General features: G+C 35.7%; 1 protein-coding gene and 1 pseudogene across 1 annotated transcript in view; one reads left to right on the plus strand and one right to left on the minus strand.

Moving 5' to 3' along the window:
• Window positions 1–23106, minus strand: part of RIT2 (Ras like without CAAX 2) — a 568015-nt gene that overhangs the window by 283694 nt on the left and 261215 nt on the right. The window contains 1 exon segment of the mRNA XM_068563388.1: window positions 4600–4787. Within this exon segment, the coding sequence (XP_068419489.1) occupies window positions 4600–4787 (188 nt within the window).
• Window positions 12441–13665, plus strand: LOC137776590 (ribonucleoside-diphosphate reductase subunit M2 pseudogene; annotated as a pseudogene).

The following is a 23106-nucleotide window of genomic DNA, read 5'->3' on the forward strand; positions in this document are numbered from 1 at the left end:
TCAGCATTTTCTCTTTTGAAAAATGTCTATTCAGTTCTGCTGCCCATTCTTTAAACAAGTTGCTGGGTTTTTTGATATTGAGTTCTCTGAGCTGTTTATATATGTTGGATATTAATCCCTTATCATTCATAACATTTGCAAATTTTTTCTCTCATTCATAGGTTGTCTTTTCATTTTCTTGATAGTTTATTTTGCTGTGGGAAAGAGGTTAAGTTTAATTAGGTCCCATTTGTTAATCTTTGCTTTTATTTCCTTTACTTTAGGAGAAAGATACAAAAAATATTGCTATGATTTATGTCAAAGAGTGTTCTGCTTATGTTTTGTTCTAGTAGTTTTATACGTTCAGTCTTAATTTGGATTTTTAATCTATTTTGAGTTTATTTTTGTATGTGTTAGATAAAGTTCTAATTTAATTCTTTTACATGTAGCTGTCCAGTTTTCCCAGCACCACTTACTGAAGAGGCTGTTCTTTTTCCACTGTATATTCTTGCCTCCTTTGTCATAGATTGACCATAAGTGCATGGGTTTATTTATGGGCTCTCTAACCTGTTCCATTGATCTATGTGTTTGTTTTTGTGTCAGTAGCATACTGTTTTAATTACTGTATCTTTGTAGCAGAGTCTGAGGTCAGGGAGTGTAATTCCTTCAGCTCTGTTCTTCTTTCTCAAGATTGTTTTGGCTATTTGGGGCTTTTGGTTTCCATACAAATTATAAAATTATTATTTCTGGTTCCATGAAGAATACCTTTGGTATTTTGATAGGGATTGCCTTAAATCTGTAGATTGCCTGGGTAATACAGTTATTTTAACCATATTGATTTTTTGAGCCAAGAACACATTATATCTTTCCATCTGTTGTGTCATCTTCAATTTCTTCCAGTGATATCAGTGTCTTACAGTTTTTTTGAGTATAGGTGTTTTGCCTCCTTAGGTGGGTTTTTTCCTAGGTACTTTATTCTTTTTGATGTGATGGTAAATGGGATTGTTTCTTTAATTTCTCTTTCTGATAGTTTGTTGTTACAATACAGAAATGCAACCAGTTTCTGTATATTAATTTTGTATCCTGCATATTTACTGAATTCATTGATGAGCTCTAGTATTTTTCTAGTGGCCTCTTTAGGATTTTCTATATATAGTATCATGTCATCTGCCAACAGTGCCAGTTTTACTTCTTTCTTTCCAATTTGGATTATTTTTGTTTGTTTTTCTTCTCTGATTGCTGTGGGTAGAACTTCCAAAACTATGTTGAGTAAAAGTGGTGAGAGTGGGCATCCTTGTCTTGTTCCTGATCTTAGAGGTAAAGCTTTCAGCTTTTTCCCACTGAGTATGATGTTAGCTGTGAGTTTGTTATATATAACCTTTATTATGTTGAGGTAGATTCCCTTTATGCCCACTTTCTGGAGAGTTTTCATCATAAATGGATGTTGAATTTTATCAAAAGCTTTTTCTGCATCTATTGAAATGATTATATGGTTTTTATTCTTCAAATTTTTTAATGTGGTGTATCACACTGATTGATTTGTGAATATTGGAAAATTCCTAGGATAAATCCCACTTGATCATGGTGTATGATCCTTTTAATGTATTGTTGGATTCAGTTTGTTAGTATTTTGTTGAGGATTTTTGCATCTAGTTTCATCAGTGATATTGGCCTGTAATTTTCTTTTCTGTGTGGTGTCTTTGTCCAGTTTTGGTATCAGAGTTATGCTGGCTTCATAGGATGAGTTTGGAAGTGTTCCTTCCTCTGCAATTTTTTGGAAGAGTTTGAGTAGGTGTTAACTCTTTTCAAAATGTTTGGTAGAATTCACCTGTGAAGCCAAAACTAATCCATTTACATTTAAGGTCTGGAACTTTTGTTGGTTGGGAGTTCTAAAATTACTGATTCAATTTCATTACTGGTAATTGGTCTGCTCATATTTTCCATTTCTTCCTGTTTCAGTCTTGGGAGATTGCACATTTCTAAGAATTTGTCCATCTCTTCTGGATTGTCATTACATTGGTATGTAGTAATTCGGAGTTGTCTCTTATGATCTTTTGTATTTCTGTGGTGTCAGTTGTAACTGTCCCTTTTTCATTTCTGATGTTATTGTTTTGGGCCTTCTTTTTTTCTTGATGAGTCTGGCTAAATTTTGTTTATCTTCTCAAAGAACTAGCTCTTAGTTTCATTGATCTTTTCTGTTGCTTTTTCAATCTCTATTTTATTTATTTCTCCTCTGTTCTTTATGATTTCTTTCCTTCTACTAATATTAGGTTTTGTTTGTTCTTTTTTCTCTAGTTGCTTTAGGTGTAAAATTCGGTTGTTTACTTGATATTTTCTTGTTTTCTGAGATAAGCTTGTATTGCTAACTACTTCCTTCTTGGTGTAGTGTTTTTGCTGCATTCAATAGGTTTTGGTTGTTGTGCTTACATTTTTATTTGTCTCTAAGTAATTTTTTTAAATTTCCTCTTTGATTTCTTCAATGATTCATTGGTTGTTTAGTAGCATATTGTTTAGCCTCTACGAGTTTGTTTTTTTTTTTGCAGTTTTTTCCCTGTAGTTGATTTCTACTCTTATAACACTGTGGTTAAAAAAAAAAAAAAAGTTTCTTGATATGATCTATTTTCTTAAAATATCAAAGCTTTTTTTGTGGCCCAGCATGTGGTCTATCATGGAGAATGTTCCACATGTACGTGAGAAGAATGTGTATTCTGCTGCTTTCGGGTGGAATGCTCTATAAATATCAATTAAGTCTATTTGGTCTAATGTGTCATTTAAAGCCTGTGTTTCGTTATTGATTTTCTGTCTGGATGATCTGTCCATTGATGAAAGTGGAGTGTTAAAGTCTCCCACTATTACTGTGTTACTGTGAATTTCTCCTTTTATGTCTCTTAACATTTACCTTGTATACTGAGGTGCCCCTATGTTGGGTGCATATATATTTACAATTGTTATATCTTCTTCTTGGATTGATCCCTTGATCATGATGTAGTATTTCTCTTTGTCTTGTAACAGTCTTCATTTTAAGATCTATTTTTTTTTTCTGATATAAGTACTGCTACTATGGCTTTTTAAAATTTCTATTTGCATGGAATATCTTTCTCCATGCCCTCATTTTCAATTTGTATGTGTCTCTAGATATGAAGTCAGTGTCTTGTAGACAGCATATATATGGGTCTTGTTTTCATAACCATTCATCCAATCTGTGCCTTTTGGATGGAGCATCTAATCCATTTACATTTAAGGTAATTATCAATATGTATGTTCTTATTGCCATTTTTTAGTTGTTTTGGATTTATTTTTGTAGGCCTTTTTTCCCCTTTCTTCATTTGTCCCCTTCTCTTGTGATTTGATGACTATTTTTAGTGTTGTGTTGGATTCTTTTTAGTTTTTGTGTGTATATCTATTATAGATTTTTGGTTTGCAGTTTCTATGAGATTTTTGTATAGCATTGTATATATATATACATAATTAAGTTGCTGATGTCTTGCTTTTAAATGCATTTTAAAAACCCTCTCTTTGTACTCTCCTCCCCTCATGATTACTGTTCTTGATATTATATATCTAATTGTTTTGTTTATCCCTTAATCGTGGAAATAGATGATTTTAATACTTTTGTCTTTAAACCTCCATACTAGCTTTGTGTGTGGAAGAGTTCCTACTTTTATTGCTTGTTTACCTTTACTGATGAGATTTTTCATTTCATAGCATTCTTGTTTTTCACTGTGGCCTTTTCTTTTTCACCTAAAGAAATTTCTTTAACATTTGTTATAAAGCTGTCTTGGTGGTGCTGAACACTTTTAGCTTTTGCTTGTCTGTAAAGCTTTTGATTACTCATCAAATCTGAATGGGATCCTTGCTGGGTAGGGTATTCTTGGTTGTAGGCTTTTCCCTTTCATCACTTTAAATATGTCATGACACGCCCTTCTGGCCTGCAGAGTTTCTGCTGAGAAAACAGCCAGTAGTCTTATGGGAACTCCCTTGAATGCTATTTGTTGCTTTTCCTGTGCTGCTTTTGATATTCTCTCTTTATCTTTAATTTTTGTCATTTTGATTATAATGTGTCTTGGTGTGTTCCTCTTTGGGTTAATACTGTATGGGACTCTCTGCATTTCCTGGACTTGGGTTTCTGTTTCCTTTCCCAGGTTAAGGAAGTTTTCAGCTTCTAAGTCTTCAAAGATTTTCTCAGGCCTTTTCTCTCTCTCTTCTCCATCTGGGACCCCTATAATGTGAATATTAGTGCACTTGATATTGTCCCAGAGGTCTCATAAACTGTTCTCACTTAACTCTTAAGGCTCGGCCTCAAAAGTTATAGAGCATCAGTTCTACTACACTCTGCTGCTCAAAACAAATCATAGGGACAACCCAGATCCAAAAGGATGGGAGAAACAGACTGTGCCTCTTGATGTGGGAGTGATAAGGACACTGAAAAGTAGTATGTGGAATAAGGTATATTGTGGTGACTAACAAAACCTATCACAGTTCTTCAAAGACTTCTTAGAAAACCTGTGTGCAATATTTCTTTCTCATAATTCTCAATATAAACCTCAAAAAGCAGCCATACTTGATCTTATGTATTCTCAGAGGAAAAGACAGGCACTAACAGGCACAATTGACACTCACCTGATGAAAGTCTGTCAGATCAATTTTGTTATCCACCAGGACCAGGGGGATCTCATAGGTGTGGCTGACCTGAAAAATGAGCTCTTTAAACTTGGCAGCTTCCTGGAATGACTGATGGTCAGTGACAGAGTACCAGATGGTGAATCCTTCACCACCTCACATGTACTACTCCCACATGGCTGTGAGTTCTGCCTGCAGGAAAAGAGTAAAATTATTATGTAATTTAAAACAATGAAGTGAACACGTAACATTAGCAACATAAAAGGTCAAAAGTAGACAAATTACGAGACTAAGTAGTTTGGGTAGAAATTTTCTAAAAGTATATTTATAGGCTTTGCATATAGAAGAGCCATGTGAGGTCTAAACAAACCATTATGAAATCCGAATGTTTTAAACTGCTCAAAGTGTTGATCTTTAATCACAGAAGATTTGATTTAAGAGATATTAGGGGAGATATGTTGAAAAGCAAATTTACTCATGAACTCTTGGTGATTATTTATAGATTATATACTTCTAATGACCTAATTTTAGGAAAAGAAATCTAAATTTGTACACTCCAAACATTAAAACCTAGAGGAACTAACTATATTTCTCCTCAAAAATATGAAAACAAACTAGAGTTTTACCTTATCCTTGTGAATGGAGAAAGTTATTAACATAAATACTCCCTAACCCAGAGATATATTTGGGTATTCTTAGATCTGTCTCCCTAAGAGGGATAAACAGAGAGATCTTAATTGCTGAGTCACGGGTCCATTTCTACATTCTGTTGACTCCTCCATCCTCTCTTTGCAGAGGAGGACAGGAACTCCCTCCCCAATGTACCAATATCCCAACCTGGGAGACATAGCTGTATCAGTTTTTATGTTGCATTCCACCTAAACTAAATTGCCTGGCAACTGAAAATTCAATATTTGGCTTGACTTGTGATATGAAATACTTATTTTACTCTGAAATATCTGTTTTCATTCATTATTATTCTGAACCTCGTGTTAAAAACACAAAGGTTAATTAGACACTTGCAATGGGAAATATAAAACTTAGACTCTAGCTGTGGAACAAGCCATGCTAAGCAATAAAAGAACAACACGAGACCATATTGTGCAACAAACAAACAAAAAACAAAACCTGATCAGAGTAAATGTCAAAATAAATGTCAATTTGATTTAACATGGCTTGACTTTTAAAGGATGGCAGCATTTACATAGATCGAGAAAATCTGGAAAACTGAGGCGCATACAAGTCCAGAGAAAGTAATAAAGTTAATAAGGTCCTGAGTTAGTTGGTGAATCTCTTAAAGTGTTTTCCGTCAGTATGGAACAAATGCAAACAGTATCACTGAATTCAGCCAATCATTTCAAAGCTGTAAGAATGAGCCCAGAGAGAAAAGGAAACTTATCCAAGGGTAGATAGCCAGCTAATATAGAGCTGGTTTGAATAATTCATATTCTCTGACCCTCACTATTTCAATTTATTAAATACTAAATTTTACTTTAACTCAATCCTAAATTTTACCATATGAGTGAAACAAACTAACATGGGGGAAATAAATCCTACTGGACCCAGTTTCTTCATCTCCAAAACAAGGTTAGATTATAAAATGTCTGAGGTCCCTCATACTTCTGACATTCTTTTATTTTGAAAACCCTATGCCTCAATCAGAATCCCACAGTTGATATGGATCGACTAGAGAAGCATGGATTGAAATAGCTAACTGATATTTCCCAAACTTTTAATTACATTTTTCATATAGAAATGATAGAATCATCATAGAAATATATGGAATCTTTCAGAAAATATAAATAGATTTGTTGCATCAGTTGTATATAGTTTAAGTCATAATAAAAGTGCAAACTAAACTGGAAAAGACCTATTTTACAATTTACTGTTCAGTCTAATTGTCAATTATTATTTTAAGCATTAAACTTATTTTTAATTGTCTAGTGCTTATTGAAAAATAATAAATGCACATTGCAAAATGTTTAAATGGTATAAGTGTATAAAATTAATTTAGTTTTCTTTCCACCTCAAACTCCTAGTTTTTTTTCCCAAATGCATTAGTTAATATTTTCTTTATCCTTACAGAAACAGTCTACGTATACACAGCCAGAGACATACATTTCACCTTTATACACCTCTTTATACTAAAATAGGAACATAATATACCTATTTTTACTTTAATCTTAATTAAGCCTTAAGAACCTTAATATACCTTGAATATAATATATTTAATATAACTTGGAATTGTTCCATTTAAGCATACACAAGTATTGATTATTATTTTCCCTGGTTGCATCATAATTCCTTTTATGCATATAGTATATTTTATTTAAATAGTTGTCGATAAACAGGCATCTAGATATCCTTCTTTTATTCCTATTACAAACAATGCAACAATGTATATTTTTAGACATCCATGTTTCACAAATTTATGTATACCTGGGAAGTAGTACTGCTAGATCAAAGAGAACATACATTTTTACTTTTGAGAAATAGTGCCAATTTCACCACTAAAGACATTGTACCAATAACACCAACATTATACAAAAGTGCCTATTTCCCCTCATTCTTACCAATGCCACTTACCATCAAAGTTTTCTATCTTTTATAGATTTTAGGGTAAATATAGTATCTTGTTTCTTTAATCTGTATTTATTTATGAGCTATATTGAATATCTTTTATGTTTATTGTACATTTATAAATTCTCTTCTAGATATGGATTCAATTTTGTTGTAAGAAAAAAATATTTTTTGATTTTGTATTAGGATTTTTTTTTTCAATTTGGACTGGAGAAGTTTCTTTATATGTGAAACAAAAGAACAGTAAATCTGATTATTTCAACAATACCTACACCATAGACATAAGACTAAAAAATTATAAAGAGCCCAACAACCTGTTAGGAAGACAGGCAAAGTACATAAAGGTGAAATTCACAAAGAATAACACTGGATGAATGGATGAGTGAATATTCAATAGTGCTGGTTAACCAAACTCAAAGTCACATATATGTCATTTTAAAAATAGATACAGTAGGTCTCACATCTGACCTGAATTGTAGTCTCCAGGTATGAGGTTCTAGCATCATAGAGTTTTACCAAGCTCCTTGGTTGATTTGGTTTTGCACTTGTATGTAAGGGTACAAAACTTTGCATTTATGTTCAGAAGTCATCTATATAATCTGAAAGCACAGAATCTGGAAGACATAGTACACAGCTTCTAGGTCTGTTACTCACTTAGAGTGTGTCTTCTAACAAATTATCTAACCCCTCAGCACTTCGATTTCCTCTTTGTCAAAGAGAGATTAGGACACACACTTAACCTGTCTTACAAAGCTGTAGAAAGGATCAAATGAGCAAAGAGAAGTGAAAATGTTTTGATAAATTTTTAAAATACAAATTAAGCCTATTGTCTCTGGTACAAATCCTGCAGAACGTAACATTTTCCTGAGGGCACAGTCATGAAATCCTCTTTGAACTGCAGTAAATATGTGTGAGAGCATTTCTTAAATAAGCTCAATCAGAAAATGATTAAGCTTTTTTTCTCCAAATAGGAGAATCTTACCACCAATAAAACAGGTATAATTAAGTTATCCCAATGAATGCAGAGAGTACATCCTCTTAGATGACCTTATCCATACCAATTCTTTCATAGCATATATATGTGTGTTTTACTGAAAGATGCACTGGAGGTTGATGGAGCCCAGAGAATTGAGCAGATCTGCAGCTATGTATCAACTTAATAACATAAAATATGGAAATCACTTTTCAAGGAAAAATGCTATGTTCAACATGCTGCTTCCATCTTCATTCATCCATGAATTCAAGATCCCTGTGCTTTGTGTTCTGTGTATCTTGAATATGAACATCTTCATTTGCATCCTGCTATAAATAAAAGTTGTTGGTTAATTATTCAGGAACATTAAGAGATTCTATTTGTTATCTGTAAGTAACAAAATATATATGAAATGGATGAACTGTAAAATGCTGTAAACATAAACGTTTCCAATATCTTCCAAGCTATTCTGAGTACAATGCTGCAGCTTGATCAGTTCCCTTTGATATGCTTTCTTATAATGAAATTTATAATGAAATAGTGTAAAAATTCTCTTAATACTGAAAATAAAGAAATTTTGATTAGTCTCCTATCCCAGTTTCTTGATTATCAGAGTAAGAATTTTGAGCAGGTATTTGGAAACTTAGGGACAGAACCAGCTCTCCACTGCATTCAACTAGTGGTATTACATTGTATGAATGGGCTAGCACTATAATCAGACCAGCCTTTCAACTGCTTCCCAGTACAACACACATAACATTGTCTATATTTGTTACTATACCCACTACAACCACATCTCTGCACCAAATTTATCTTCTTAGTATGAAAGAAGTAAATCAACACATAAATAGTAGCCAGGAGCACATATTAGGGGAACTGAAAAGAGAGTGTATCTGGGCAGGTTTCCCAGGGGAAGGGAGAGTGACAATTCTGTTCAAATAGTAAGTCATTACTGAAGTTTCCTGAGCCCTGTGGGGGACACAAGACTGGACAGTGGTTGGATGTGCAAGGTGGCGTGAAGTGTGGGGTTAGAGAGAAAGTGCAGGACATGTGATGTGGGACTGTGATATATACTTAAGATGGGAAATGATGTTACAGAAAGACACATGAGTATAGCTCATGTAAAGGGGTGGCAGGTTCCTGTTGTTGAGTGATGTCAGGTTATTGACCCATGACAACAAGATTTTGGACTTGATGTGACAGTAAACCAAGAACTCAAGAGAAAAGAGGAAAGGAACATGCAGCCCAGTTCATTTCCAGGATTGGTCTGGCAATAGTAGGAGTAATGATGGAGAGAAGAGAGGTTGAAGGCAGGGAGAAATTCTTGAAGGCTTTTGCAGTAACCCTGATTTTTTCATAGGATTAGAAATAGAAGGTGAAATACTTAAATGAAAGGTAAAGATACAAAGAATTGGGGAGAAGAGAAATATGAAGAAAAACTTGATGCTCACTAGTTTGGGTGTAAGAGAGACAGGAAGTGGGAAAATGCTATTGATGGTTCAATCAATACTAGGCAATAGGTTGGGCTTTTGCACATGCCCTACCTCTGTGGTCTATGTTATCAACTCCTACTTTGGATATTTAAAAAATCAAAATATAGAGATACTAAATAGTATGGCCAAATTCCTAGAATTGCCTTATTTCAAGGTGCATTCCTGTAGCTTTTATCAATTAGATAAAACCTACAGGAATTGGTAGATAATTTATCAATTACCCAGCAATTAGAAAATCAGAGACACATCATGCCACACTGCCTAGCCAAGAAAGGAAAAATTAAACAAAATATGGCTCCAGATTTTGTAGCTCTGGAGCCTGGAAAACAACAACAGAAGTAATAGCAGAAAAAAGTTAATTAAGAAAGTAAGTAACTTAAGGGTCATTTTGTCTCATATAGGTTTGTACTGAAAGGAACTATCCATATGTAACTGGAAATATGGTACATATGAAACAATAAATCTAAAAGGGGTAGGTATGAAAGCCACAATCAGAGGTGGGGCAAGTATTTTGGACTGACCAATAAGGACAGGGATTATGGTGTAAAGTTGACTAATCTGGATCAGTTTTGGGAAAGAGTATTGTTTTGCCACTTTTTTTTTTTTTTTCTTGAGATGTGGAGCTTTGTACCACTGCAAGTATATTTATCTATTTCAAAGATTTTATGAAAATGGTTTTTAACAGCTCTCTTCTAGTTGTGTTCCCTCTTGCCAAACATGCTCAGTACTTAACAGCTCCCAGATTTTGGCACTTATAATTCTTTCTTTCTATTGTAATTCATGTGCTTTGCTCTCGTTCCTATCAGTAGGCTCTAAACTACCTGCGATAAGGACTGTTCAGCCTTGTATACTCCAAAGCACTAGGGATGGTGCCTGGATCAGAGCCCAGCAGATAATTATATTATCATTTGGTTAATTACTTAGTTTAAGCTAAATGTTTTTAAAGTAATGTTACCATTTCCTTGATGATATACACTTTATGGAGAGTGAAGTTTGAAGGCTGGAGGATTGAAACAAAAGGAAAAGGAGATCAAAACTCTAAACTAAATGGATAAAGCTTTTATATTGTTATTTACTCATTCCTGCACATGTAAGGCCAGACCTAGTTTAACTTTTATGTAGCCATATATATCACTAAAATTTGCATCAATTAGAGAGCAATCTAATGTTCTCTACCTTCAGTTATTTGCCTTTTTCTAAGAAGAAATGAAGGCTGAATCTTATTGTCTTTGGACGAATCAAATTTCTTTCCCAGAGAAGTCTGTTTGCCTTTTTCCCCATCTGCTTGGCATGTACTTCCTCAAAGCCTTAAAGTTTCATGACTGTCTCTGGTAATAGAAATCCACTAAAAGATATTATTATCACAGCTGGCTTCCTGTTTATCCTGGAGGTCACTCATATTGGGAGCTACTTTCCTTCTGATAAAACCTACAAGAATGCATCGTGAAAGAAGACAACTTAACTATGTTGTTTAAAAACTTTTAACAAGGTTGATACAGAGGGAACATGCCTCAACATAATGTGTCATATATGATAAGCCCACAGTTAACATTGTACTCAATGGTGTAAAGCTGAAAACATTTCCTCTAAGTTCAGGAACAACACAAGGATACTGTCCCACCAGTTTTTGTAAACATAGTATTGGTTCTCCTAACTACAGGATTTAGACAAGAAAAAGAAAGAAAAGCAATGTAAATTGGAATGGAACAAGTATAACTGCCACTGTTTGGAGATGGCATGATACTCTACATAGAAATCCTATAGATGCCACTAAAAATCTACTAGAACTCATCAATGAATTTAGGAAAATTGTAGAATACAAAATTAATATACAGAAATCTGTTGTGTTTCTGTACACTAACAACAAACTATAAGAAATAGAAATTAAGAAATCAATCCCATTTACAACTGCATCAAAAAGAATAAAATACCTAGGAATAAATCTAACTAAGGAGGTGAAAAACCTGTACTTGCAAAGTTCTTAGACACTGATGAAAGAAATTGAAGATGCTACAAACAGATGGAAAGATATACTATGTTCATGGATTGGAAAAATTAATACTGTTAAAATGACCATACTACCTAAGGCAATCAACAGATTCAATGCAATCCCTATCAAAAATACCAAATGCATTTTTTACAGAACTAGAACAAAGAATTCTAAAATTCTTATGGAGAAACAAAAGATAGCCAAAGCAAACTTGAGAAAGAAGAACAAAACTGGAGTTATTATGCTCCCTGATTTCAAAACATACTACAGAACTACAGTAATCAAAACAGTATAGCACTGTCACGAAAACAGACACATAGATCAGTGGAACAGAATAGAGAGCACAGAATTGAACCCACACTAGTGTGAGCAATTAATCTATGACAAAGGAGGCAATAATATATAATGGGGAAAATATAGCCTCTTCAGTAAATGATCTTGGGGAAACTGGACAGCTACATGTAGAAGAATCAAACTGGACTATTCTTTCACACTATGCACAAAAATCAAATCAACTTAGATTAAATACTTAAATAAAATGTATAGAAGGGAACATAGGGAGTGTGCTCTCTGACATCAGTCTCAGCAATATTTTTTGTGGATATGTCTCCTTGAGAAAGAGAGAAAAAGAGCAAAAGCAAACAAATGGGACTACATCAAACTAAAAAGCTTTTGCACAGTGAAGGAAACTATTAACAAACAAAAAGGCCTCCCAATGAGTGAAAGAAGAAATTTGCAAACAACAAATCCAATAATGGTTAAAATCCAAAATACAGCTCCCAGGACCTGTGCGCAACCCCACCTTGCCAAGCCGTACGCAGCCATGCTCTCCGTCCGCGTCCCGCTCGCCACCATCGCTGACCCGCAGCAGCAGCATCCCCTCCAGCTCTCGCCTATGAAGGGGCTTAGCCTGGCGGACAAGGAGAACACTCCCCCGTCCCTCAGCGGGACCCGCGTACTGGCCAGCAAGACCGCGAGGAGGATCTTCCAGGAGCCCGCCGAGCCGCAGAACCCTAAGCTATCTGCCCCCAGTGTGGAGGAGGAACCACTTCTGAAAGAAAACACCCGCCACTTTGTCATCTTTCCTATCGAATACCATGATATTTGGCAGATGTATAAGAAAGCTGAGGCTTCCTTTTGGACAGCTGAAGAGGTGGACCTTTCCAAGGACATTCAGCACTGGGAAGCCCTGAAGCCTGAGGAGAGATATTTCATTTCGCATGTTCTGGCTTTCTTTGCAGCAAGTGATGGCATAGTAAATGAAAGCTTGGTGGAGCGGTTTAGCCAAGAAGTTCAGATTACGGAAGCCCATTGTTTCTATGGCTTCCAAATTGCCATGGAAAACATCCATTCTGAAATGTATAGTCTCCTCATTGACACTTACATTAAAGATTCCAAAGAAAGGGAATTTCTCTTCAACGCTATTGAGACAATGCCTTGTGTAAAGAAGAAGACAGATTGGGCCTTGTGCTGGATCGGGGACAAAGAGGCTACGTATGGAGAACGTGTCGCAGCCTTTGTTGCAGTGGAAGGAATCTTTTCTGGTTCTTTTGCATCGATATTCTGGCTCAAAAAACGAGGTCTGATGCCCAGCCTCACATTTTCCAATGAACTTATTAGCAGAGACGAGGGTTTACACTGTGACTTTGCCTGCCTGATGTTCAAACACCTGCTACACAAACCTTCGGAGCAGAGAGTCAAAGAAATAATCGTCAATGCAGTTAGGATAGAACAGGAGTTCCTCACGGAGGCCCTGCCAGTGAAGCTCATTGGGATGAATTGCACTTTGATGAAGCAGTACATCGAATTTGTGGCAGACAGACTTATGCTGGAGCTGGGTTTTAGCAAGGTTTTCAGAGTAGAAAATCCATTTGACTTTATGGGGAATATTTCACTGGAAGGGAAGACTAACTTCTCTGAGAAGAGAGTAGGCGAGTATCAGAGGATGAGAGTGATGTCCAGTCCGACAGAGAATTCCTTTACCTTGGATGCTGACTTCTAAGTGAACTGAAGATGTGCTCTTATTTTGCTGACTTTTCTTTTTTCCTTCTCATCAAAAGAGAAAAACATCAGCTACTTGAACTGTATTAACCAGCTACACCATAAATCACCCATAATGTTCATTAATGGCATGCTTAAAACTGTGTAGCTACCTCAAAATCAATCCTGTTAATGCCAGTGGGGTCACCTAGATTAAAAGCGTAGACAGAAGCTACTCGGATTCTTACGAAAGATCTTGTCCATGTTTGGCGTTTGCAAGCAGGCTGGCTGTGCACGACTTCACCCTGGCTCTTAACAGCACCTTCCTTGGCCTCAAAGTGTGGGGAGTCAAGAAAGTTTGATCCAGCAGGATTAAACAGTTACTACCACAAGGCAGTAAGAAGACATCAGACTCACTGCTTCAGATTTTAAAGCAGATTTTAAAGTTTACTTATGATTTGTATATAAAACTGGCACTTTACACACAAATAAACATAGTTTGTACTGTCAGGGTGAAGGCTTGATTTAACCTAAATTTGTTGGTTTCTACACCGAATACAAAAGTATTCTGTTTACCACTAAGGGGAGCCAATTCAAGATTTACTAGGTGATCAAAGTAGGTTAAGCCTGTGTAAACTAAGGGTGTTATTTTTATTCTTTCTTTTCTTTGATGAATTGAAGAGCTTTTTAACTCAATCCTGTGCACACTTAGGTATCAGTATCAGCCAGGTGGTGCCACATAGAACACAGGTTGGTTTTGGGTTCTGTAGCCCATGTTGAGTATCGCGGGATAAGAGATGTGAAGAAAGGAGACTCTTAACTTAGGTCATTAGGAACTGAAGTGTGATCCGGACTCACTGTGGGTAACCTGGGAGTGCATGAGGGACGGTATCATTGTATGTCCCCCAACTTCAAGTTAGTATGAAAGATCCTTGAAGAGTCTTCCTAGCTGGGATCCAAGATATTAACTTTGTAAATTGGTTTTCAAATCATCCTTGAATGAAAGGACCTATGTAAGATCTTTCTCGTATTAAGTGGTAAAACCAGGACTGAAATTGCTTCTCCTAAAAGTTGAGTGTTTATTCTGATTTTGTTTAATTTGTGTGTAAGTAGGTACTGTTGACTTAACAATTTGTACTTTACTTTTAAGTTAGAAAGTTGTTCTACTATATTTTTTAATATCATACCTGTAGTTCATACTTTGAAATAATTACCCAGTATTATTTTGCAGTTCATAATTGAGTGTATATTGTTTAGTGCAATTGCTCCTAGGATTTGCCTAAATGTGAACATCATCTACTGGATTCTTAAACTTCAGTAGAAAGCTAGTGTTATATGAATAACTAACACATGTTCCCCTCAAATATTAATTTCAGAAGAAAGTATAAACTTAATAGATATATTTAATAAGGCTAGTTTGAATCAATCTGCCTTTATGTTCCCTCCCCCCTCCAAAAAACATGTTACGTGGAAGGTAGTGCATGACACACACCGATCCTTTGGCCATGTTTGTTAACACATTGTGTTGTGTGTTGGCTGACCACTGGCCTGTTCTACTGTCAGCTTTCTTCATTTATTGTATTAATATAAATGGTAAAATAGTCAATTTTAAAATTTCTGTAGTATGGAACCCTTTTCTACCTTTTAAATTATTGTTATAAAGTTAATCTAGATTTTATGGTCCTTACACTTGTGCAACACAAAAATAAACACTTTGCCTGGCGTTGTCAGGTACAGGTGGCACTTGGAAGCAGATTTTAGGACTCTACCTCCCATGAGCTGTGTGATACAAGCACTAGATTCTGCCAACTAAGATTCGGTTTTTTAATCTGTCTAAAGGGAAACAGATTTTGTCTAAAGCATTTCAAAGTCCTAATATTGAGTACTGCACAAGTGTCAATGATTTAAATAAAACCGTTCTCATGTCAAAAAAAAAAAAATTCAAAATACACAAAGAATTCATACAACTCAACAGCAACAACAACAAACCAGTTAAAAACTGGGCAGAAGATCTGAAAGGGCATTTTTCCAAAGAAGACTTACAAATGGCTAACAGGTACATGAAAAGTTGCTTAACAACACTAATAAACAGGAAAATGCAAATCAAAACCACCATGAGATATCACTTCACACCTTCAGAATCCCTATTATGAAAAAGACAACAAACAACAAATGTTGGCAAAGATGTGGACAAAAAGGAATCCTCATGCCCTGTTGGTGGGAATGTAAACTGGTGAAGCTACTATAGAGAACATTATTGGAGGTTCCTTTGAAAATTAAAAATAGATCCACCATGTGACTCAGCAATTCCACTTCTTGATATTTACTCAGAGAAAACAAAGACACTAATTTGAAAATATATATTCATGGCTATGTTCATTACAGCACTATTTACAATAACCAAAATATGGAGGGAACCTAAGTACCCATTGTTAGATGAATGGATAAAGAAGATGTGAGATATATATAGATATATAGATATAAAACAATATTACTCAACCATAAAAAATAATTGGAATCTTTCCATTTGCCACAATATGGATGGACTTAGAGGGTATTATGCTAAGTAAAATAAGTCAGACAGGGAAAGGCATATACTGTATTATTTTACTATATTTGGAATCTAAAAGACAAAACAAATGAATAAACATAATTAAACAGAAACAGAGTTACAGATACAGAGAACAAACAAGTGGTTGCCAGAAGGGAGGAGGTGGAGGCTGGAAACAAAGAGGTGAGGTAGAGTAAGAGGTACACACTTCCAGTCGCAAAATAAGTGAGTCTGGGGTATGAAATATACAGTGTGGATAATATTGTCAATAACTATGTAATATCTTTGTATGGTGACATATCTTAACTAGACTTATCATGGTGATCCTTTTGAAATGTATGGATATGTTGAATCATTATTTTGTGTAACATGAAATAACATAGTATCATAGGTCAATTATATCTCAAAAACAAACAAATAAACTCATAGAAAAAGAGATCAGATTTGTGTTTACCGGAAGTGAGGATTGGAGGAGAGGAAATTAAATGAGGGCAGTCAAAAGGTACAAACTTCCAGTTATAAGATAAATAAGTACTAAGAATGTAACATACAACATGATAAATATAATTCACACTGTTGTATGTTGTATTTGAAAGTTGTTAAGTGAGTAAATTCTAAGAGTTCTCATTACAAGAAAGTTTTTTTCTATTTCTTAATTTTGTATCTATATGAGATGAAGGATATTTACTAAACTTGTGATAACCATTTCATGATGTATGTAGGTCAAATCATTATGCTGTACATCTTAAACTTATACAGTACTGTATGTCAATTATATCTCAGTAAAACTAGAAGAAAAATTAAAAGAAAAATGGCACTGACTCTGAAGAGCATGTGTAATTCAGGTCACTAAAGGAGAAGGGCGGCTTCCCACACAATGTAAAATAGATTGGAAGACTGAATTTTCTGACCTGGTTGTGTTTCAATTCCTTACGAGAAAATGATGTCTTCACAATTTTTCTGGGACCTGATTTTCTTATCTGCAGAGTAAAAGGATCACAGCTGATAATCACTAAATTCTCTACTAGGTTGAAAAGTTCAAGTGTGGGGCACAGTGGTGAGAGGAGACAATTTATATGATCAAGCCATAAGACATGTGACCCCATTAGAATATAGAGTGAATATTCAGTATTCATTGGAGATAAATTGGGATATGTAGCATAGTATCAGACTGCATAGGGTGTTAAAATCACACAGATGAGTATAGATTTGATGTGAAAGCAAATGGGTAACCATTGGACCTTGGCGGCCAAAGAGAAGCATAAGGAATATAATGCTTAAAAAAGCTTAGTTAGGTAAATAAATGAATGATGGATATATTGGAAAAGAGATAACCTGGGATTAGGGTAACCACTCAGGAAGCTGTATCTAAGCTGGAGCATAATATATACCAGTAGTTTATAAGTCAGGAATACTCTAATTTCTGTCTGGTTGTTGGTAAAGAAAAATCAGAACTGGATAATAAAGTGGTAAAAACAGATTTTATTAAGGATTGTTGTAACAGGGGAGAAAGGATCTCAGTATAGAACCAGGCTCAATTTCAAATATAGCATGGACAATTGGGAATTTATAGCCAATGTGCAGGGTGGGGATTGGTGGCTGGAAAATAACTGAGTAAATAGCAAGAGTAAGGGGGGATTCTGGCTAAACCTACCTAGAAGCATTCTCACTGAAGGCAGACCAGGGTGATCAGACATCACCTGGGGGTAGTGGAGGTTGAGGAACCTGATTAGATATTAAGGGTGATGAGGTAGGAAGGTGGGGAATTCAAGCTAAACCAATGTAGCAGGATTCTTGATAAAACTGGACAGTGAAAAGACAGAAACAAAAGTCAGAAAGTTGAGAAGTATTTGAAAGGTTCAGGGAACCTGGATAGAATTTAATGAAGGAAAGAACATTTGTCACCATAATTCTGAAATTATGGAGGATGAACCATTATCTTCTATGGGTATCAGTTATTTGTGTGTGTGAGGGAGTGCTGGCTGCTCAGTACAACTCAAAAAATTTTGGATTTTCTGGAGACAAATTATTCTAAGTATTACAAAGCAAGATGATTTGGTTTTTACTTGGGGGGGGACCAAATAGTAATTTAGTTTTTTCCATTCAGCCAATAGAAATATGAATCACTCTGTGTGATAATGAGGTTTTTTTAGTGTATTTCATATATAACATATATCATTTTTCTTTATTTATAGTAGTATCCTATCATGTGCTCTAAATAAATTAGCAAATACAATTTTCACTTATGTCAAAAGCTGTTTTTGCCTCTATTGAGATGATCATATTACAGTAAGTCCCCTACATATGAACCTACAAGTTGTGAACTTTCAAAGATGTGAACGGGAGTTCCATCAACATCAGGCGTGAGTGAAATTGCAGCTTGCCCTCCGTCTCCTATCGCTGATGATCCTTCAACTCTACCATCTCGCACCTCTTCTCCTTCTTCCAGTCAATAACTCTCTTGCCTGTTCACCCAATGCCAGCTCCTGTATGCCAGCTATTGTACTGTACTACTGTACTTTTCAAGGTACTGTACTATAAGATTAAAAATGTTTTCTTTATTTTTTGTTTGTATTTTATGTATTATTTGTGTGAAAATATTATAAAGCTATTACAGTACAGTACTATATAGCCAATTGTGTTAGGTAGGTATCTAGGCTAACTTTGTTGGACTTACAAACAAACTGGACTTATGAATGTACTCTCAGAATGGAACTCATTCATATATAAGGCCCTTACTGTATACCCATTCTTAATGAAACACCCTTGCATCCCTGGGATAAATCCCACTTGATCATGATGCATGCTATTTTTAAAGTATTGTTAAATTCATTTGTTAACATTTTGTTAAGGACTTTTGCATCTATGTTCATCAGGGATACTTGCCTATAAATTTTTGTGTGTGATGTTTGGTTTTGGTCTCAGGGAAACTCTGGCCTTGTAGAATGAGTTCAAAAACATTCCTTCCTCTGCAATTTTTTTTTTTTTTTTTTTTTTGGTAATAGTGTAAGAAGGATAGGTGTTAATTCTTCTCTAAATATTTGGTATAATTCACCTGTGAAGCCATCTGCTCCTGGGCTTTTGTTTTTGTTGGGGGGGGGGGGAGTTGACTTATTACTGATTCAATTTCATTATTGGTAATTGGCCTGCTCATATTTTTAAATCCTCCTTGGTTCAGTCTGAAGAGATTTTACATTTCTAGAAATGTATTCATTTCTTCTAGGTTGTTATATTTTATTGGCCTACAATGATTCCTAGTAATATCTTATGGTCCTTTTCATTTCTATGGTTCCTGTTGTCACTTCTTTTTCATCTCTCATTTTATTGATTTGGGCTCTCCTCCCTTTTTTTCTTGGTGAACCTGGTTAAAGATTTATCTTTTTTATATGTTTTCAAAAACCAATATCTGAGTTTCACTAATCTTTTGTACTGTTGTTTGAAACTCTATTTCATTTATTTCTGCTCTGATATTTCTGATTTCTCTTATTCTACTAACTTTTGGTTTTGTTGTTCTTCTTATTCTAGTTCTTGTTGGTATAAACTTAGGTTGCTAATTTGAGATTTTTCTTGTTCCCTGAGGTAGAACTCTGTCACTATAAACTTCCCTCTTAGTACAGGTTTTGCTGCATCTCATAGATTTTATACAACTATGTTTTCATTTTCATTTGTCTCCAGGTGCTTTTTATTATTTTTATTTCTTCAGTGACCCATTGGTTGTTTAATAGTGTTTAGTTTAGCCTCCACATATTTGTGTATTTTTGCAGTTTGTTTCTTGTAGCTGGTTTCTAGTCTCATAATATTGTGTCTGGAAAAGATTCTTGATATGATTTCAATTTTCTTAAATTTGCTGAGGCTTGTTTTGTGGCCTAGAGTGTGATCTATCCTGGAGAATGTTCCATGTGCACTGGAAAAGAATGTGTATTCTATTGCTTTTGGTCAGAATGTTATATATACATATTTATAAAGTTCTTTGGACAATGTGTTGTTTAAGGCCAGTGTTTCTTATTGATTTTTTGTTTGGATGATATGTCCACTTAGTAAGTGGGGTGTTAAAGTCCCCTAATATTATTGTGTTACTGTCAATTTCTCCCTTTATGTCTGTAATATTTGTTTTGTGTATTTCAGTGTGCCTATGTTGGTTGCATATATATTTAAAACTGTTATCTCTTCTTGATAGATTGACCCCTTAATCATTATGTAATGTTCTTCTTTATCTCCTGTTAGAGACTTTGTTTTAAGTCTATTTTGTCTGTTTTAAGTATTGCTAACCCAACTTTTTTTTCATTTCCATTTGCATGGAATACATTTTTCCATCCTCTCATTTTAAGTCTACATGTTTGTTTAGATCTGAAGTGAGTCTTTTGTAAGTAGCATATATTTTGGTTTTGTTTTTGTGCTCATTCAACCACTCTATGTCTTTTGATTGGAGCATTTAGTCCATTTACATTTAAAGTCACTATTAATAAGTATACACATGCCATTTTGTTAATTATTTTGGATATTTTTGTAGGGATTTTTGTTGTTTTTGTTGTTCCTTTCTTTTTTGCTGTCTTCCCTTGTGATTTGATGACTGTCTTTAGTGTTATGTTTGAATTCCTTTCTCTTGTTTGTTGGTGTATCTATTATTGATTATAGTTTCTGGTTACTATTATGCTTATCTATAGCAATCTTTCTCTCTCTCTATATATATATGATTATTTTAAATTGCTGCTCTCTTAAGTTCAAATTCATTTTAACAACCCTCCCTTTATTTTTACTTCCCCCTCACCCACACTTCCTGGTCCTGGTTTTGACATCATATTTTACATCTTTTTGTTTTGTGTATCCCTTAACTACTTATTACAGAAACAGATAATTATACTACTTTTGACTTAATCTTTCTATTAGCTTTATACATTGTTGATTTATTATCTTTACTGCATATTTGCCTTTACCCATCAGCATTTTTTTCTGTAATTTTTTTTTTTTTTGCTTAAAGAAGTCCCTTTAGCATTTTTTATAAATATGGTTCTGTGATGCTGAACTCTTTTAGCTTTTTCTTGTCTATAAAAATTTGACCTCTTTATCAAGTCTGAATGAAAGCCTTGCCAGGGAGAGATTATTGGTTGTAGGTTTTTTCCTTTCATTGCTTTAGATACATTGTGCCACTCTCTTCTGGCCTGCAGATTTTCTGCTCAAAAGCCAGCTGATAGCTTATTGGAGTTCCCTTGCAGGAAATTTGTAGCTTTTCCCTTGTAGATTTTAATATTCTCTCTTTAATTTTAGTTTTTGCTGTTTTACTTTCAGTGTATCTTAGTGTGGTCCTCTTTGAGTTGATTCTTTTGGAGAATCTCTGTACTTGCTAGAATTGGATGTCTGTTTCCTATCCCATGTTAGGGAAATTTTCAGATGTTATGTCTTCAAATATGTTCTTTGCCCCTTTCTCTCTCTTCTCCTACTGGGACCTCTATAATGTGAATGTTACTGCCATTGATGTTGTCCCTAAATTTCTTAAGCTTTTCTTTTTATTTTTCTTTTCAATCTTCTTTTTTAAAGCTTTTTTTCTTTTTCTGTTCTGCTTCAGTGATTTACACTACTCTGTCTTCCAGCTCTCTCATCCATTCCTCTGTATCAACGAATCTATTGTAAATTCCTTCGTGTGTATTTTGTATTTCAGTTATTGTAATTTTCATCTCTGGTTTTTCTTTATACTTTCTAACCCTTTGTTAAAAATGTCTAACTTCTCACTCTGTTCATTTATTCTTGTCCTGAGATCTTTGAACATTTTTACATTCATTACATTGAAATCTTTATTGAGTTGATTACCTATACCTATTTCACTTAGTTTTTCTTGGGTTTTATCTTGTTCCTTTATTTTTAATACATTTCTCTGTCACCTAATTGTATTGAATTTGCTGTTTTTATTGCAATGTATTTGGTAGGTTGGTTACATTACCCAACCTTTGAGAATTGGCCTTTTATAGAAGACATCCTATGCATCTCAGCTGTGTATTCTCTTCTGGTCATCAGAGCTATATTCTCTAGTGGTACACCTGTGTTGGTTGTGTGAGCCTTTGCTTTGTGGTGGGCTCACTACTCTGGATGATCTTGTAGGTGTTGCTGGCCTCCAGTCATTGGTTGCCAGACCTAGCCTTATGTGGAGACTGCTGGCTGTTAGTGGGTGGACCCTGGGATGTCCCAGGGCTAGTACTGACCCACTTCTGGGTGTAGCTATGTTCAGAGTTGGGTGGCTGCAGGTCTTGGGTGTCCTGGATCTAACATTGGCCTGCTAGCAGGCAGGGATGTTTCCTGACACAGCTGGCTGTGTGGTCCAGAGTGGCCCAAACCTAGTATTTGCCCAGTGGTGAGTAGGGCTGGATCTTAGGGCAGCTGTCTGAGGGGTCCAAAGTGTCTTACTACTGGTGTCAGGCTGCAGTTGTGTGGGGCTGCAGCCCTTGGGGTCCTGGGGCTAGTGCCTGCCTGCTGGTATGCGGGCTGCATCCTGACATAGCAAGCTACAGGGTTACAGTGATCCTGGGGCTGGTGTCTACCACTGGTGGGTGAGGCCATGTCCTGAGCCTAGTGCTGGACTATTGGTAGGCAAAGCCATGTCCTGGGATCCTTAGCTGAAGGGCTCGGGGGTCCTGGAGTTGGTGTTGGCCCTCTAATGAACAGGGCCAAGGCCCAGTGGTTCCTGGGGCTAGAGTCCACTCATTGGTAGGTGGTCCTGATCCCTGGGGGTCTCTGGCTGCAGGTCCCTGAGGGTCCTGCAGTTGGTGTGTTGGCTCAATGGTGGACAGGACTGGGGCCCTGCCAGTCCTGGAGCTGATGCTTCTCCACTGGTAGGCGAGGCTGGTCTAGGGGCTAGTGCTTGCCCACTTGTGGGCCAAGCCATGTCCTGAGGTCTCTGGCTTCTGGGCTCTGGGTATCTCAGGGCTAGAGCTGGCACACTGGTGTGGGG

Source organism: Eschrichtius robustus, chromosome 14 (assembly GCF_028021215.1).
Source record: "Eschrichtius robustus isolate mEscRob2 chromosome 14, mEscRob2.pri, whole genome shotgun sequence".
Taxonomy (NCBI): Eukaryota; Metazoa; Chordata; class Mammalia; order Artiodactyla; family Eschrichtiidae; genus Eschrichtius; species Eschrichtius robustus.